We start from the raw sequence: 15,994 nt of genomic DNA, 5'->3' as shown, positions 1-15,994 counted from the left end.
AAACAACGCAAATGTACTGAAATGTGTCATGAATGCAGCGAGTGATCAGTGATCTAGCGCGCACACACACACACGGTGCATCAGACACTCACGCGCTTACTGTACGACTCCAGTACATCACCAAAATTACTCTCTTTAGAAACAATCCCAGAAAACGTCAAAGCTTGTGTTTTAATATATTATTGGCAGGCCCGAACCAGGGGAATGGAGACAAAATTTGCATACATGAATTATCTGTATTGTAGACATAGGCCTATATAATATTTTAGCGAGTGATCACAAGGACAGCAATTTGCAGTGACAAATCATTTATTTTCAATGAGGCAATATGAGCAGAGGACAAGGTGGATTACTTATTTAAAGAAAACACGTCATCCAATTACAAAATCAGTATTTAACCCCTACGGGTCTGAGCCAGTTTTGGGGCGCTTTAGAAGTTTTGACATGCTCTGACATTTGTGCCTTTTTTCAGTTGCTTATAAACATTAATGGCAAAAGTATCATTGCACTTTATTCAACACAAACTGGGCTACCATAATATGTGAGCAACATGTACATGCTTTTATTTTTGAGAGAATAAAGTTTATGTGTGGTTTTTGAAAAAAACTAAAATGTGTAGGCTTTTCACACGAGGCACGGTTGCCTTGTACCATGCCCGAGCACGATTGTACCACCTCCCCTCTCCCCTGCTGGCCTGTACTCAGATTGCACTTAACGTACCGAGCCGGAGCACGATGGAACTTTTTTTTTTTTAAAGAAGACTGGAAGAAAATCGCTTTCGCCAACAGACTTGATTATTGATTTATAATTTATGCTGCACAGCAATTTTCACTTGATTGCACCGCACATATCAGAAGATTATTACAGAGGCAGCTGGCTTTGATGGAGGAATTTGCAGCTACAAACTACAATCCCTGTTCGTCAATAAGGTGAAAACCAGACCCGTTATAAGGCTAAATATACTTGAATTAATTGAAAAGTGTACCTAAGTCTATATAATGCATCACAGGAGAGACTCTGATTGAAGGACAGAATGGACATGATTGATTACGCTAACTCAAAACTCCCTTGCAAACAACGAAGGATTTTTAGTTTTTTCCCTATTTTTTCGTTGTTTTGGATTAAAAAGTGGGATGCACTTTGAAGAGTGGACCCTTACACAGAGATGTATGCGGGTGTTTATTGGATTCGTCAGATCTGATCTGAACGACAGGAGATGAAAGATGAGTATCGCTAATATTATGCTAATGTTTACATGGCCCGTCCTTTAGCGTTTCATTTAACCCTTTCCTCTCTGGTGTATTTATTGCAAAAACAAGTTCAGAACATGAATCTTTAGTGTTTTAGCTTTCAAATGATGCATAGTTTGTGATAGTTGATTGAATATTTTGTATAAAACAAAAGTAAATAAAAGTACAGACACGCCCACTTCCGTCAACCTCCCTGCCCACGATCCGGTGCGGGTTAAGAAGCCACCGTATAATATACAATACAGTATAGAGTCATATTGTAACCATTTTTTATCATATTAGAACATAGAAACATTTCTTTCACCAAACACTAACAGACACTGCAGTGTAGGAAACCCTTTTGGAGTGCATTTTAAGTGTACAAAATGGCATATGAGCAGTTGGAGTTGTCTGAAGATGTAACTGCTGAGGAAAGGTTGGCTTCAGACACGTACACATCTGCAAATAGTTAGATGTATGTTACTCAAATCTATTGTCTTTACATTATTTCATTAAGCATACTTGTATGTTTAAATAACAAATATAATGGATAATCTCATTATTGAAAATATATTAACAAATGTTTGTTTTTAGATGTATGTCACTTACTCCGGATCCATGGCAAGAAATTGAGTCAATGTGTGGATGATGATCCTGCGCTGGTGTTCTGTAAGGTGATCAAAATAAATCACATAGAGTCATTGTAAAAAATAATATTTAGCACTGGTTAGAAGTTGAAGATTTAAAGTCCTATAGAGCTCATATAAGGCTATGCTTTTATAAAATGGCATTTACCTGGGTATGGCTGGAACTGAGTTTCTGTAGTGACAGCTTTCCTTGTAGTGCCTTACGAACCTGCAGTCAAAGATCTCTGGTTAACGTCCAGAAATTTGTTGAAAGTCTCTTAAATGTCTTTTTATTACACAGAATGTTTGTCTCTGATTTGATTTAATCACACCACCAACGGTCAAATATTTACTGATATGCGTCATCAATTGCAACGCTCAATATGTTTTTTTAGTAGGCCTATGTCTAGCATTCATGTAGGCTTTTATTATCCACTTCTTTCTTGATACTCTTCAGACCAAACTGTGAAGGCAACGGTAGACCTGAGCATAATGAAGGTGTCTCTAAATAAATATATAAAATCTTTTTTTTTTAAATGGAATATTCAGTATTTATTATTAATAATTAATCCATGCACATCATTATTTTTTAATTCACATGCTCTCATAATCTTTAATTAAATTACCTTCTCTAATGCGTCACTCATAGTAGATCATAGCAAAAACAAGCAATAATCGAAAGATCTAATGGACAAAATCAAGGCCCGTCCTACTTTCTTATTTGTTCGTGTGCTTTATTTTTTGAGAAGCTGTTTCACTCGGATATATGTCACAGAGTTTGCCAAGCAGTTTTTGAGATTTCAGATCAAAGGACTTGGTCTTAGATGCCTGAAATAGCTCTCCACAGGCATTGCAAATATGCCCGCATAGTGAACAGACTTAGCTTGAAAGGGAATTTGGTCACATCCTGAAAGCAATCCATAATAGAAGTGGTCTAAATACTAAAAAATTTACAAAAATCTTCTGTGGAAGTCTCAGTACCAAAACAAGTTTGTCCAAGGATCACTGATGTTATATTGGTATCGGATAATTCTAAGATATGTAGAAGTGATGTCTTGGAGGCTGGTATTAGTGATCACTGTATAGTTTATTTTATTCAAAACTTAAGGAGAGTCTATTAGGCATCATAATACAGCAAAAATAAGTTCTCTTTCAAAAGCTACACTTAATGCTGCACTTGATTAGCGCTATGGGAATGTCTTTTGGAGTGACCTGCTGTGAATATGTGTGCGCCACGTCCAATGTGCAATTGACCTATAGCTTTTATAGCTTCTGTTAGTGACATTATCAGAATGTGCCAGCATCAGAGGCTATAATTAGATGTGCCACAGGTGCATTGTCAGGTCTTTTGTCTTCAGACCACGTTTTGAAGTGTGTGCGTGACTCTCACCTCTGTTCAAGCTCTTTCTCTTTATGGTAGGAGTTAGTATTTGCTAGGCAGTGAGCAGAAACTCTCTTTCATACTGTCACACAAGTAGAAAGACATAGCAAAAAAAACAAGAACGATAAACAAAACAAACGGTGTGTGCCTCCGTGTTCACTTCCCATGGCTGATCCAGATACACACCAGTATTGTTTTGTTTGCTCGGGGTAAGAGCACGCTGCCCTTGTGTAGGAGCAAGGCGAGTATGAGCATTGTGAGCTGTTCACAGTGAAAATGCTGCGTGCTCGTCTCGCTTACTTCCAAGGGCCAACACCCACGATTGGCTGAGGAGTGAGAGATGGGTCCATACTTATCACTCTATCTCTCCAGATCCATTTGTCCCTTCACACCGCGGCGCCTCTTTGGTTCATGCAGGGGACAATGAATCTCTTGGGTTTACAAAGATGACAAATGACAAAGCGGTCAAGGAAGTACTCGAGGTGGTGAATTGCGGTGTGACAAGATTAAAGCTAGACTGGCCGCGCGAACAAGAGACCCCCAAGCGATCAAACTAGATGTCAGATTTCTGTCTGGTGGCCAGGGGGAAGGACCACAAAATAATTCCCTCCCCTTCTTTGAAGACCTCCATGATGAGATACTTCCCGTGTCTTTGTACCTTCAATGTCGACATATTCAACTATCATAGGTGCTAAGGAGTGGGGATAAACAATGATTCCGGCCACCTAGCCTCGCCCCGATCCTTCTAAAAGGAGGCTCAGAAACATAGTGTGGCAAGTCATGCTCCCCCTCCTAAAACTGGGGACCGACTCGCCGCCCTCATCAGCCTCCAAGGAAAGACCTCAGGACCATTATTTCCATGAAGAAAAAGTCCTGATGGTCTTGCGCCCTGCCTCTCAAGTTCAAGATGTTAACTGTCAAAACGATCATGTTGCAAATTCAACATCACGACTGGTTCATCATAATCGATCTCAAAAGCACATATTTTCATATAGAAATACTGCCACAACACAGGAAGTTCCTGAGATTCACTTTCAGGGGCGAATATTCAGCCTAGCCTTGTCACCCCATACATACACAAAATGCATGGATGCAGCACTGGCTCCATTGCGACTCCAGGGCATTCGCATTTTGAATTACATAGATGATTGGCTGATACTGGCAAAATCACACAAGCTGGCACTACAACACAGAAATATTGTGTTATATACCTCATCTAGTTTCTCTGGGGTTGAGACTCAATGACAAGAAAAGTGTTCTCACTCCTACCCAGAGAACGACATAGAGATCGTATGGGATTCGATCATGATACGGGCACAATTGTCTCCTGCTTGAATCGAGCCCATTTAGAATACCCTGAGCAAAGTCAGGCTAGGCTTAGACTAACAGAGGCTACAAAAGCTCTAGGTCAATTTCATTGACGTGTTGCTCACATATTCACTGCTGGTCACTCCAAAAGACTTTCCTCTCTTTTTCAGGGTTACAGTCAAGTAACCCGAAAAGATTTCTTACAATCCAGAAGTCCAGATAAAGTCCAAATACAGTCCAGAAGTTTTATAGAAGAACTCAGTAAGGTTTACTGGATTGAGGTGATGCGTGAAGATGGCTTGGGATTAGGTTTAAGATAAACTTTTTATAAGGTTGCACCCTATAAAGAGATAAGAATCAAGCTAAGGACTGAATCTTGGATGACAGATAGTATTTTAAAGGTAATTAAGGAACGTATAAGATAAGACTTTTAAGGACAAGATTAGTGAACTAAAGCAGGATACTCAAAAACTATGGAGATCTTTGAGTGATTTAGGAAATATAGGAATCGATAAAGGAAAAAAGACTAAGGTTAACGGTTTTAGAATAATACTGATGTCTGATCAGAAGAATGTAGCAGATTATTTTAACTGGTAAACAAGCTTCCAGTGGGTTTTTAATGATGAATTAGTCAAGGATTATACAAAATGGGGTGTTAATCCAGGTGGTTTTTAATTGACACAAAAACAAATTAGAGTAATGTTTTTAAGAAGTTAAGGGAACTCAAAAGTAGTAAAGCGATATGGTGAGATAATGTGCACCCCCCAAAAAAATTCCTGATTAGAGGTAGAGGTTGGCAAGTTTATCATTACACTTAAACAAGAAGTAAATACCAGGGCTGTGTATTAGATAATGCATTGACAAGAGAAAATATGGCTGTTTTAGTTGGCTGATATTTAATAGCATAACATTTTTAGCAAGACGTGTTTTAAATGTTTTTTTTTAAACTATTTTATAACTTTTTTTTATAACTAAAGCATTAGTACAGTCACACTATGATTAATGAAGAATCGTATTATGTACTTGTGAGAGATGTTCATAGTCATTCCACAAGGTGGAGTAGCACTGATTTTTATCCTTTCTAGATTTACGACTTTAATAGGGAAGAATTCTTTTTTAGCCTAGTTCTATATTCTCGAATGATTTACCTTGTACAAAGCAGAAAATAGTTGAAAGTGTTTTTAGAAAGAAAGTGTATTAAAAAAAGGCTTATATATCATACATTTAAAGGTGATGTATTGTGAGATGCTGAACTTGATGGTGATTATGATCTGTTCTTCCATTTTGCAAACATGGACCACAATAAAAATAAGCCTTATCCTCGACAGTAAAAAAAAATCATTTTACAATAATAAAAAAAAATCTTGACAAATCAATCAATCAATCAACAGTGCAGGTTGACACAAAAACACTTTCGTTGTAAATGGTGGCTTATTCACTTGACAAGGATAGTATTACCTGAATTTTCTCAGAGTTACCCTTAAAAAAGTAGCCTTTTGTTTTAAGTGTTAGTATGTGAATATCTACTTCATCAAGTGCTGTTTGTGTTTTTAAGTTGGCTATCTCAAAAGCCGTTTCAGATTGAGCGAGTTGTTTGAGCAAATGTGAATTGATTCAGATGGGTTTGCAAACCTGGGGCCAATTCACTGAAATGAAAGGACTGCCTCAAATTGGGTGATTATAATTCACTTGCTATCGCTGGTTCAATCAACAGAAATAGTATACTGAACACACATAATGGCTAAAATATTCGAAGGGAAAGCATTTCTCATTAGACTAGGTAAACCCAGCCTGATCTGCCAGCGATTTGATTTTGCCCTGCAGCTCAGGCTGGAAACCATGTACATTCATTTATCCTGCTTCTGTTACACATATGCGTACAGAGTCTTTTGAATTATGCTCGTTGATCATGCCTCTTGTGCAATAGAAAATATATAACAGACTCCCCAGACCAATGTTCAATCTAAAAAAGACAAGTTTCTCAGGTCAGTCAGTGCTCTCATGGTAGGCCCAGTGCGTACTGAAGGCATCAATGTCTTGGGGGACAGTAACAATGTTATAATATTATAGTGAACTTATACAGATACAGTTTCAAATCAAATAAATATTTAATGTACAGTACTTGATGGGCAGCTGTGTGATATGCAGGATAAAAACAGTAAATAAACCCAGGTAGTGTGATTATAATCATGCTGTCAAATGTGTAATGTGTGGTTAAGAAATATGAAGTATGAAATAAATATTTAGATTAAATCCAAAATTACACAATTAAGTGGCTTTACTTAAGCTCTTACAAAGCAACAGAAGTAAACTCATACTGTACCTTGCTGTCTAGAAGTGTTCCAAACACCAAAATAAAAAATCCCTATTAAAGGAAGCGTTACAAATGAAAATACAAATTAAATTAATAAAAACATGGACATTTATGTTATAGATATAAATTGCATTGAAAAAAAAATTAACATTTGAAAAGTGATACCTGCAGTGAGTTGAGGAGTGCAAACACCACATGAATGCCTATTTCACGGGACACCATGGTTCCAGTTCCAAATCCCCATGTTAAGCCAAAGATTGGAGTCAATATGGCCACACATCGGGCAATGACCAGAAGGGGATGTTTCTCATCTTGTTGAGTAGTGGCACCAACTCCTCTCCTCAACATCTTATACAGAACCACAATCAAAACCATGAGGTTTATGGCTACAATAGTGAGAGCTGGAATCACAAATGCCAGCAAGGCCTTAGATTCATCCCAGTTCAGCCAGCATGCATATTGTCTCGTGATATAATTTTGTGGTCCAGCTGTCGACGCAACAGTAATGACTGCTATGAGCAAAGGCGCACCATAACCGACTATAAAGGCAATGGTCATCATTTCGTTCCTTAAAATTTGGGACACCATCCTTGTTACCCGGTAAAATAGTAACAGTGCTAAAAATAACATCCAGAAGAAAAGAGCCAGGTAAAAAAAGTGCATGAAGAAAACTGCTGGACTGCAGCGACCCACTGATGTTGGCTGCTCTTGTTCTGCGACTACGGCTCCAATGATAAAACAGATGTTTGCGATCAGCAGGGACACGGCGATGTTGAATATGGAGACATGTTGCATGTAGGATGTGTCATCTCTTGTCACTGACTTCCATATGATAGTCTCAATAATGAGGCACAAAACCAAGCTGGCCATTGAAATAGCAACACCAATGTAAGTTATATAGGCTAAGGCTTTGTGATCAAGGGAAAATGGTGACATTAAGATTGAAAAAGAGGTTGTGTGATTGCATTCACACGTAACTGCTTTATTTCTTAAGAGCTTTACTTTACATCCAGTGGAATCCCATGCGTCAAGATTGAAGTTCCAAAAGACACACTGATGATTTCCCAAAGACTGATCAGTAATGTCAAAAGTAAAAGAAATGTTATGAAGCGTTGGTTTAACCTTAACAACAACCACATCTCCATTGATGCGCACACCTGAATTATTATTATTATTACTAGTATTACGAGTAGGTAAGACATTGCCAAGAGTTGTGAAGATTATGATGGTTATGGTAGTCACATTAGGAACCTGTGGTATTTTAATCTCCGTGGTTGAGTTTGGAAGTGTTGATGTTATACTGAATGAGTTTTTAATTGTAGTTCTGTTCAGCTGAATGGATGTTCCATTAATTGCAATATCATCTGTGAGACGGTCACTTATCTTCTCAATAGCGCCCAGAAGTTTAATGCTGGTGTTGTCATTGTTCAATATGGTCCATTGATTACTGACATTAGCTGCTATAATAATGTCCACTGTATTTAGGAAATCCTGGAAATTCAATATAAAATTGTTTAATATGATGGAATGCATCACATGTGGAATATAAGGAACACATTTAATTAATGATAATATAGAGAATGGTTGTTGCACAACACAGTTACACTGAATCAACATTCTAGTAGCTTAACATTTGGGCTGAGGAGCTGGGGGAGGGGGGTTTCCTGTTTCTAACACATCAACTTTGAGGACAAAGGCTTCATCCAAAAACATAGGCAGTTGACTTTTTGCCTCGCTGCCTTATCAGGCAATGACTCGGCAGCGTAAGCGAACGAAGATACCTCACCAAATTGATTTCATACAGACTTCTGAGGCAGCGTAACAGTTTAAAATAGAGAAAGCTTTGGTGAGAACTAAACACATATTTAATTACTACAGTAGTGATTTCCCGACATTTTCTAATGACATCAGAAGCGTAAAACGTTGGTCAAAAACATACATTTAGACACAAACTGACCAGCAAACGCAACTTTCAGACACCATCTTTCTTTTTCTAGCTCAACTGTCACTGAATGGAACGCATAGGATTGTGGAATATGTAAGGCACTGAATGATACATTTATGCTGCGTTCAAAAGTTGATGAGATCAAGGTCTCTCAAAGACAGGAAGTGCAGCTAACATTGGATTCGGACATGCCTTGAAGCCTTCCTATCCTGGAAATGTGTCCATCGAAGGAAGTATTTTCCAGTTTTTAGACACAGCCATAATGTTTACTTGCTGCCTAATATATCCTACCCACTAACAGTTGCCGTGATGAAGAGATAATAAGTGTTATGTTATGCCTGATCTGTGTATATTTTACATACTATTTAAATTGTATTAATGTATTTTATAGATTTTTTTTATTTTTTTATCTGTAATTTGTCATTTCTTTCAGCTGCTATGGTGGCAAGGCCTTCCTGGAAGCTACACCTATCAGCCCATGTCAATATTCATTTATTTTAGTTATTAGATAAGATCTTAATTTCATTATCTTGTTAAATTCAACTCAATACAAGCATAAAATGTCACAATCAAAAACACATCAAAGTTTGAATGTGATTATACATACCTCCATCACTGGCTTATTAATGAAAATAGATTGTGTCAAAGTAGCAACTGTATCAAGTATATCCACAATTGTTTGGATTGTAGCAGGAGACTGTGTTATATCAACATTATTCTGTGCTGTGAAATTACTGAGGTTATCCATAAAAGCTGGAATGTCCTCCACAATCAAGGACTAAAATGCAAAGGACAAAAATATAAATATAATTAGAAACTTTAAAAAAAGGATAGATTGCTGTTCAATAGACACATGAACAATAGATTACCTTAACACTGCTTTTAATTTTGTCAATATCGAGTACACAGTTGTTTTGTACTGGCGTCCAATTAAATGAATCACATCTGTAAGTTATGGTGCCTTTCATGCCATTTCCACAGATTCCTTTCCTTTGTTCATTTGTATTTCCAAGTCCAAGTTCTGAATTTTTACAGGCATATTCTGGAGAAGTATTTGATTGAAAGTCAGAAGGAAACAGATTTAACTTAATTTCTCACACAATATATCACATTACACTCACATTTTGTGACTTGAAAGTACCCTTCAAAGGTGCTCGCACACTATGCAGAAGTGTCAGAAATAACTAGGGTCAAATACAGTAACTAAATAATAAGACCAATACAGTCATAACCATAAGTATGATGAGATCCAAAGAAAAGTCTGCTAGTTTGTTAAACTCATCTAAAGCAATACACAACAGTAAAATGCAACATGATGCTGAAAAGAATAAGAAACCGAAGGCTCACGTTCTGTGCTTGTCGTTAGGCCTACTGTGACACTGCTCCAGCTATAACTGTACTCAAGCAGTTGTGGCAGATCCTTGAGATGGCATGTAAAGGTTTCCTCCTTACAATATTCACTTATAGTAGTATAGTTTAATATGGTCCTGTCAGATTCTGATGTATAAAAACCTTAATAACATGGAGGATTTTATTGAATGTTTAAATGACAAGTACTCAGTTCAATGTTTAAATGTAAATAAATGTTAATAAATAAAAACATACATAAATATGGTTACATTTTATTTCGATGGTCCACTTAAGACAACTATGAATATCTTTCATTAGAGTATTAGACTGTAAGGTTAGGTTTAGGTTTTTTGGGTTTGGATTAGTAGAATAAGTTGTAGTTGCAAAGTTACTTATAGTCAGTAGAATGTCTGCTGGGGAGAATCAAAATAACGAAATAGCAGATATTAAGCAGACAGTCTACTAATACTCTAATGACTGCTAGTTGACATGTCAGGGTTATGTTCTGTTTTATCAGGCTTCTTCGACTTCATGCAGGCTTATAGCAGTGCATGCCTGTTAGAAATTTTAGAGAGCAGCCAACTGCGCAGATTCTCCAGAGCAGCTGCACGAGCTCAAATGATGACACAGCTGTTGCACGATTGGCCGGATTAACCGCATGACACGCGTGTTTCGTGTTTATTCTAAAACCTTCAGTTCCACTAATGATCACAAATCAGATTTTTATAACAGTAAAACCTCTTATCATGTAATAGCAATGCTATATTTTGTCATGTTTATCAAAATAAAACTGATAAAAGACGTAGACCCCACTTCATTGATAGTAGATTTATGTTGAACTTTATTCTAATACAAACAGATGCTGTATTATTAAGCAGTACATAAAGTATTGAATGTACATTAAGTTCATAAAGTACTGAAACATCTGCGTATTTGAAAAATATTGCATTTATTTCACTTCAGCTGTGAAAAAGTATGCGAACACAGTGCAAGTGTCACTATGGGAAGCAAGAAGTGTCTGACTTCACGTCTCCGTTTGCAGTTCCTCCCCGCCTGAACGTGGCAACTCTCGCTGATCGATTGCATCCAGCCACAGCCAATTTTGAACACACCTATTGAGTTTAGTTGCTGATCTCCTTTGACCTAGGCCAAATCCAGATGAAGCCAGAGCTTTCCCTATCCAAACTTTTTTCCCCTTCGTCTCAAGATATATCTGCGTACACACAAAACAACTGAAACCGACTCAAAACGATGTAGTATACATGCTGGACCAGGTGTAATTCTGCCACAGAAATACACTAGAAACAGAAGAGTTGTGGCTAGAAGGGGTAGAGCAACTGTCGGAAGTGAGGCCAAATCTCCCGATAAAATAACAATAAATAAATTTGCTACTTACCAGATTGTGTTTTATTAACGCTTACACCTATACCCCGACCCTAAACCTACCCTTACAACAATGCAAATACAGTAATTAAATGATGCAATATTGATGTGCGCATGCCCAGTAGCTGAATCCCTTCTAGTCTTTACCGTGCGGGACGTGGTGTGATGACATCACCGTTTCATAAAATATACGGATTGACTGTACCGTACATACGAAAACGCAAGGGTGTCGGTTTCAGATTTATCCACTCTGGGACCTGGTTTCAGGCTCCTAAAACACTGGATCCGTCTGGACGAAGTGCTGATATACGATAAAAATGTTTACATATGCAGACAGTGGCGGATCTAGAAAATTTTACATGGGGGGGGGCAAAGGGGTGGCAAGAGGTCTTGGCAGGGTGGCAGGGGTAGATGGTACATGGAAATCCCTATATGTGAATTGCTTTAACAAAACAAACGCAAAACCACTATTAAACTACAGTACTTATTGCTTAATCATGCCCTTACACACTACAAAGGTTTTTAATTCACAACAGGAATAAGCCCAGTGTTCAAACAAAACAAAACAGTATAAAAAGCAAAATGAAAATATAAAAAAGTACAATAATTGTGTCCAAGATGCAGTGGACTACAAATATACAACAGTGGACAATACTCAAGTTCTTATTATAATTAAAAACTTATAATTACAGTCCACAAATGATATGAGCCATGATCACCCATCATTTTTAGGAAAGCTTAAGGCGACTGTTGTTGTGCTTTGCAGCAAAATGTTTCACAAACAGCGTTATGTGTTTCTAAACATGTTACAGTGTTTACATGGTACAATTTCTGGTAAGCTACGCTTTTTTGTTATTTCATTTCAATTAAATTAAATTATTGTGATTTGATTTAATATTGACTCATTCGGATAAATATTAGGCACACAAGATGTACCTAATCTCAAGAAAAAACAACTCACCTAATGCTGTAAACATACAGAGAGCCCTATCAGCTGACAGTGTTATTTAGGGTTAAAAATAACTCAAATTACATATATAATGCGTTTTTTTATTATAATAACAACTTTATTTAATGATACAAATGAAAATATAATAAATATGTAATATGGTACATTACACATATTTAGCAAAATACTCTCTAGCTCTTTTTTTCTAGCCAACTAATGTGCTATAGCCTATTATGGTCATTAAATGGCTTTCCTGAGGTAAATGTTATGTGACATAATTGTTCTCCAGTTGTTTTATTGACCCCTTTGTTAGACTGATTGGTCGATATTATGTATGAGGAATATACATTTAGGTAAGTTGTAGGCTACTGTTTCTTTCAACATTGTCCATTCGTGTTTATTTACTATTAGCTAGAGATGATCTGTCCACGTGCAGCTAGGGATCTGACACGTAACATTTACAAGCACCAAAACGGCATTTATTGTTTGAATTTCGTAATAAAAGTGACAGATATGAGAGCTGAGATTTTTTTATATCATAAGTAACCTGCTCTGTCTAGTCTGTCGGTCTCCGTCCTCTTTGCTTCGCGATTTTTCTGTGCGTGAGAAAATGTATGTGTGGCGTGAAAAGTGTCAATTGCGTGTGTCTCACGGTGAATGCGTGAGAGTTGGATACAATAGAGTTATGGATACAATATTTTTATATTTTTTATTAAGCTGTTCTTGTCTTTACTAAAAATCAAAATTAGGCTAATCAAAGGGAAGAGTGCTCTTACGAATCACAACCGCTGATTTTGGCTAACGTAATAGACTCGCTGTTTTTGCTGATGCTGAATCGTCTTTAGCATACAATACATTCATTACAAATGTTATTTTAAGTTAAACGGGTGTTAAAACTACACCTGGGGAAACTCACTTCACCTTCAGGGGCTCTGGGGCAGCTCAGTCTCTCCAGTCGGTTTGTAGGGCCGTCGCACCGCAGCAGACCCGCTGTGTGTGAGCCAGACTGAGCGAACACCGCTCTGCACGTTTGAATCAGGGACGTAGCTAAGTATTTGAGGGGCGGGGGGAGGGGTATTTAATGTATTTTAATTTTAATACATTTAAAATAAAAAATTAAATGGTTTACTTTTGGTAAATGTATTGGACATACTGGCGGGTTGTTTTTTCAAGTACAGTTTTTGGATCATCAAAGTTAGGGGGGCAGCTGGGGGGGCAAGGCTCTAGAGTGGGGGGGCACCTGCCCCCCCTTGCCCCCCTGTAGATCCGCCCATGTATGCAGATAAATGCATCTCTGTGTGGACGGGCCCTATTTTCCTGTGTGTTTCATTGATTCATCCCATTCACCTGTTAGGCTACCACTTTAACTATCTAATTAGCTCCTTTGTAGTTGTGATACATGTGAGTTTACCGGTTTCATTAAAATTGATTTATTAAAGAACTGTTTGCTCTGATAATCTCAGCCAGGACAGCCTGCTAAACATCCAGCTGTGGGGCCGACCTCTGGAGCACATGGGGGAATTCCTGGAGCTGTCCCATCTGGTGGGCTGGAGCGATTCAATGCCCAATGCATGCTTTTGGATGGGACCGGATGATGATTTATTTACTATCCTGGTGATTGTTATATTCCTTTAGTTGATTTAGATTAATTTATTCATTATATTATTTAAGGCACAAAATGTAAGATTTTTAGATCAAAACATTAAAAAACCACTAGAACAATGTTATGTATTTTGTTGACTTGTGTACTTAGATTATCTCTAATGTTTCCAGCAATGTTTAAATCAAGATAAATAAGCAATCTTAACCAGGACAAGGACCATGTCCATGTGTTTATTAGACATGTAAGAAACTGTTTGTATACATTCATTAGTGAAAAACTGATCATTGTTTTATAGCTTAACATCTTCTTTTCCTTTCGGCTGTTCCCTTCAGGGGTCGCCACAGCGAATCATCTGCCTCCATCTAGCCCTATCCCCTGCATCCTCTTCTCTCAGACTGACTACCTTCATGTCCTCCTTCACTACATCCATAAACCTCCTCTTTGGTCTTCCTCTCGACCTCCTGCCTGGCAGCTCAAACCTCAGCATCCTTTAACCGATATGTTCCCTCTCCCTCCTCTGAACATGTCCAAACCATCTCAACCTGGCCTCTCTAACTTTGTCTCCAAAACATCTCACATGTGCTGTGCATTCCTGATCCCATCCATCCTCGTCACTCCCGAAGAGAACCTCAACATCTTCAGCTATGCTACCTCTTGCTCTTCCTCCTGTCTTTTCCTCGGTGCTCCAAAACTGTCTCCAAAACATACAACATCGCTAGTCTCACTATACTGTCCTGTACACCTTTCCTTTCATTCTTGCTGGTACTCTTTTATCACACAACAGACCTGACACTTTCCTCCACCCATTCCAACCTGCCTGCACACGCTTCTTCACCTCTTTTGCACACTCCCCATTGTTCTGGAATGTTTACCCTAAGTACTTAATATCCTCCACCTTCTTTACCTCTTCTCCCTGTAACCTCATTGTTCCACTTGGTTCCCTCTCATTCACACATATGTATTCTGTTTTATATTGTATTGTTTGAATCACTTATGATTTACCATGAGTACTATGTTTTTACCATGCCTCAGAGACCACACTATTTTGTCAAGTGGCTAACATACAGTAGTATAATCAGAGAGCACTTTTGCCATTTTACAATTGCATGTCATTTAGCAACATGTCATTCAGCTTTATTAATCTAGATAGGCCGCAGCATATAATAAAAGATCGGACACCAGTGTGAATCGCAGGTATCTCAGCATTCACTCCCACTGGTCCCGGCCTGTCCTGCTTCATACCACAGTGAAGTTAATAAAACTTTAACACCTTCGCTCATCCATGAACATGATTTCTGCCATCCATCAGCTGTGGAGCTGAAGACAACAATTCCCGTGATCCCACGCTAATTCACAGCATAATCAAGCTACGCCTTTGTTATAAATAAGCAACCTCTAGTGGCAGAAAACTTACATGACTTTAATCATGTCCTCTGGCTAAATGTTTCTGATTTATTTGTTGAGGAAATTAAAGAGAACAATATAATCATCATCCAGTCACATCCACCACATGAAGGAAATACCCAAATCTGCTCTAGAGACTCAAATTCCCCAGTCTTTTCCAGAGACTGAAATTCAAGAGTCTGTTCCTGAGACTGAAATTCCAGAGTCCGTTTCAGAGACTGAAATTCCAAAGTCCTTTCCAGAGACTGAAATTCCAGAGCCGGCTCCAGAGACTGAAATTCCAGAGTCCGTTCCAGAGGCTGAAATTTCAGAGTCCGTTCCAGAGACTTAAATTCCAGAGTCCGTTCCAGAGACTAAAATTCCAGTGTCCGTTCCAGATACTGAAATTCCAGAGTCCGTTCCAGAGGCTGAAATTCCAGAGTCTGAAATTCCAGAGTCTGAAATTTCAGAGTCTGAAATTCCAGAGTCTGAAATTCCAGAGTCCGTTCCAGAGTCTGAAATT

General features: G+C 38.1%; 1 protein-coding gene across 1 annotated transcript; it reads right to left on the bottom strand.

The window, feature by feature from the left end:
* Positions 1–294: 294 nt before the first annotated feature.
* Positions 295–8,343, bottom strand: LOC307134583 (adhesion G protein-coupled receptor F4-like). The gene is made up of 5 exons (XM_079830443.1): positions 7,024–8,343; positions 6,868–6,909; positions 2,025–2,084; positions 1,839–1,896; positions 295–1,688 (listed from the first exon to the last, which is right to left on the bottom strand). The coding sequence occupies exons 1-4, from the start codon at positions 7,792–7,794 to the stop codon at positions 1,864–1,866; spliced, it is 906 nt and encodes a 301-aa protein (XP_079686569.1). The 5' UTR covers positions 7,795–8,343; the 3' UTR covers positions 295–1,688; positions 1,839–1,863.
* Between the last annotated feature and the right edge of the window lie 7,651 nt (positions 8,344–15,994).

This window comes from Gobio gobio, assembly GCF_949357685.1.
Source record: "Gobio gobio genome assembly, chromosome: 12".
Classification (NCBI taxonomy): Eukaryota; Metazoa; Chordata; class Actinopteri; order Cypriniformes; family Gobionidae; genus Gobio; species Gobio gobio.
This window is presented reverse-complemented; position numbering and strand designations above follow the sequence as displayed.

Bases quoted from the DNA above. Each gene is read 5' to 3' on its own strand.
- LOC307134583 (XM_079830443.1), bottom strand. From the start codon at position 7,794: ATGTCACCATTTTCCCTTGATCACAAAGCCTTAGCCTATATAACTTAC. The intron at 2,085-6,867 runs GTACAGTATGAG...CTTTGACTGCAG, and splicing joins GAACACTTCTAGACAGCAAG to GTTCGTAAGGCACTACAAGG. The intron at 1,897-2,024 runs GTAAATGCCATT...ATCACCTTACAG, and splicing joins TCAGTTCCAGCCATACCCAG to AACACCAGCGCAGGATCATC.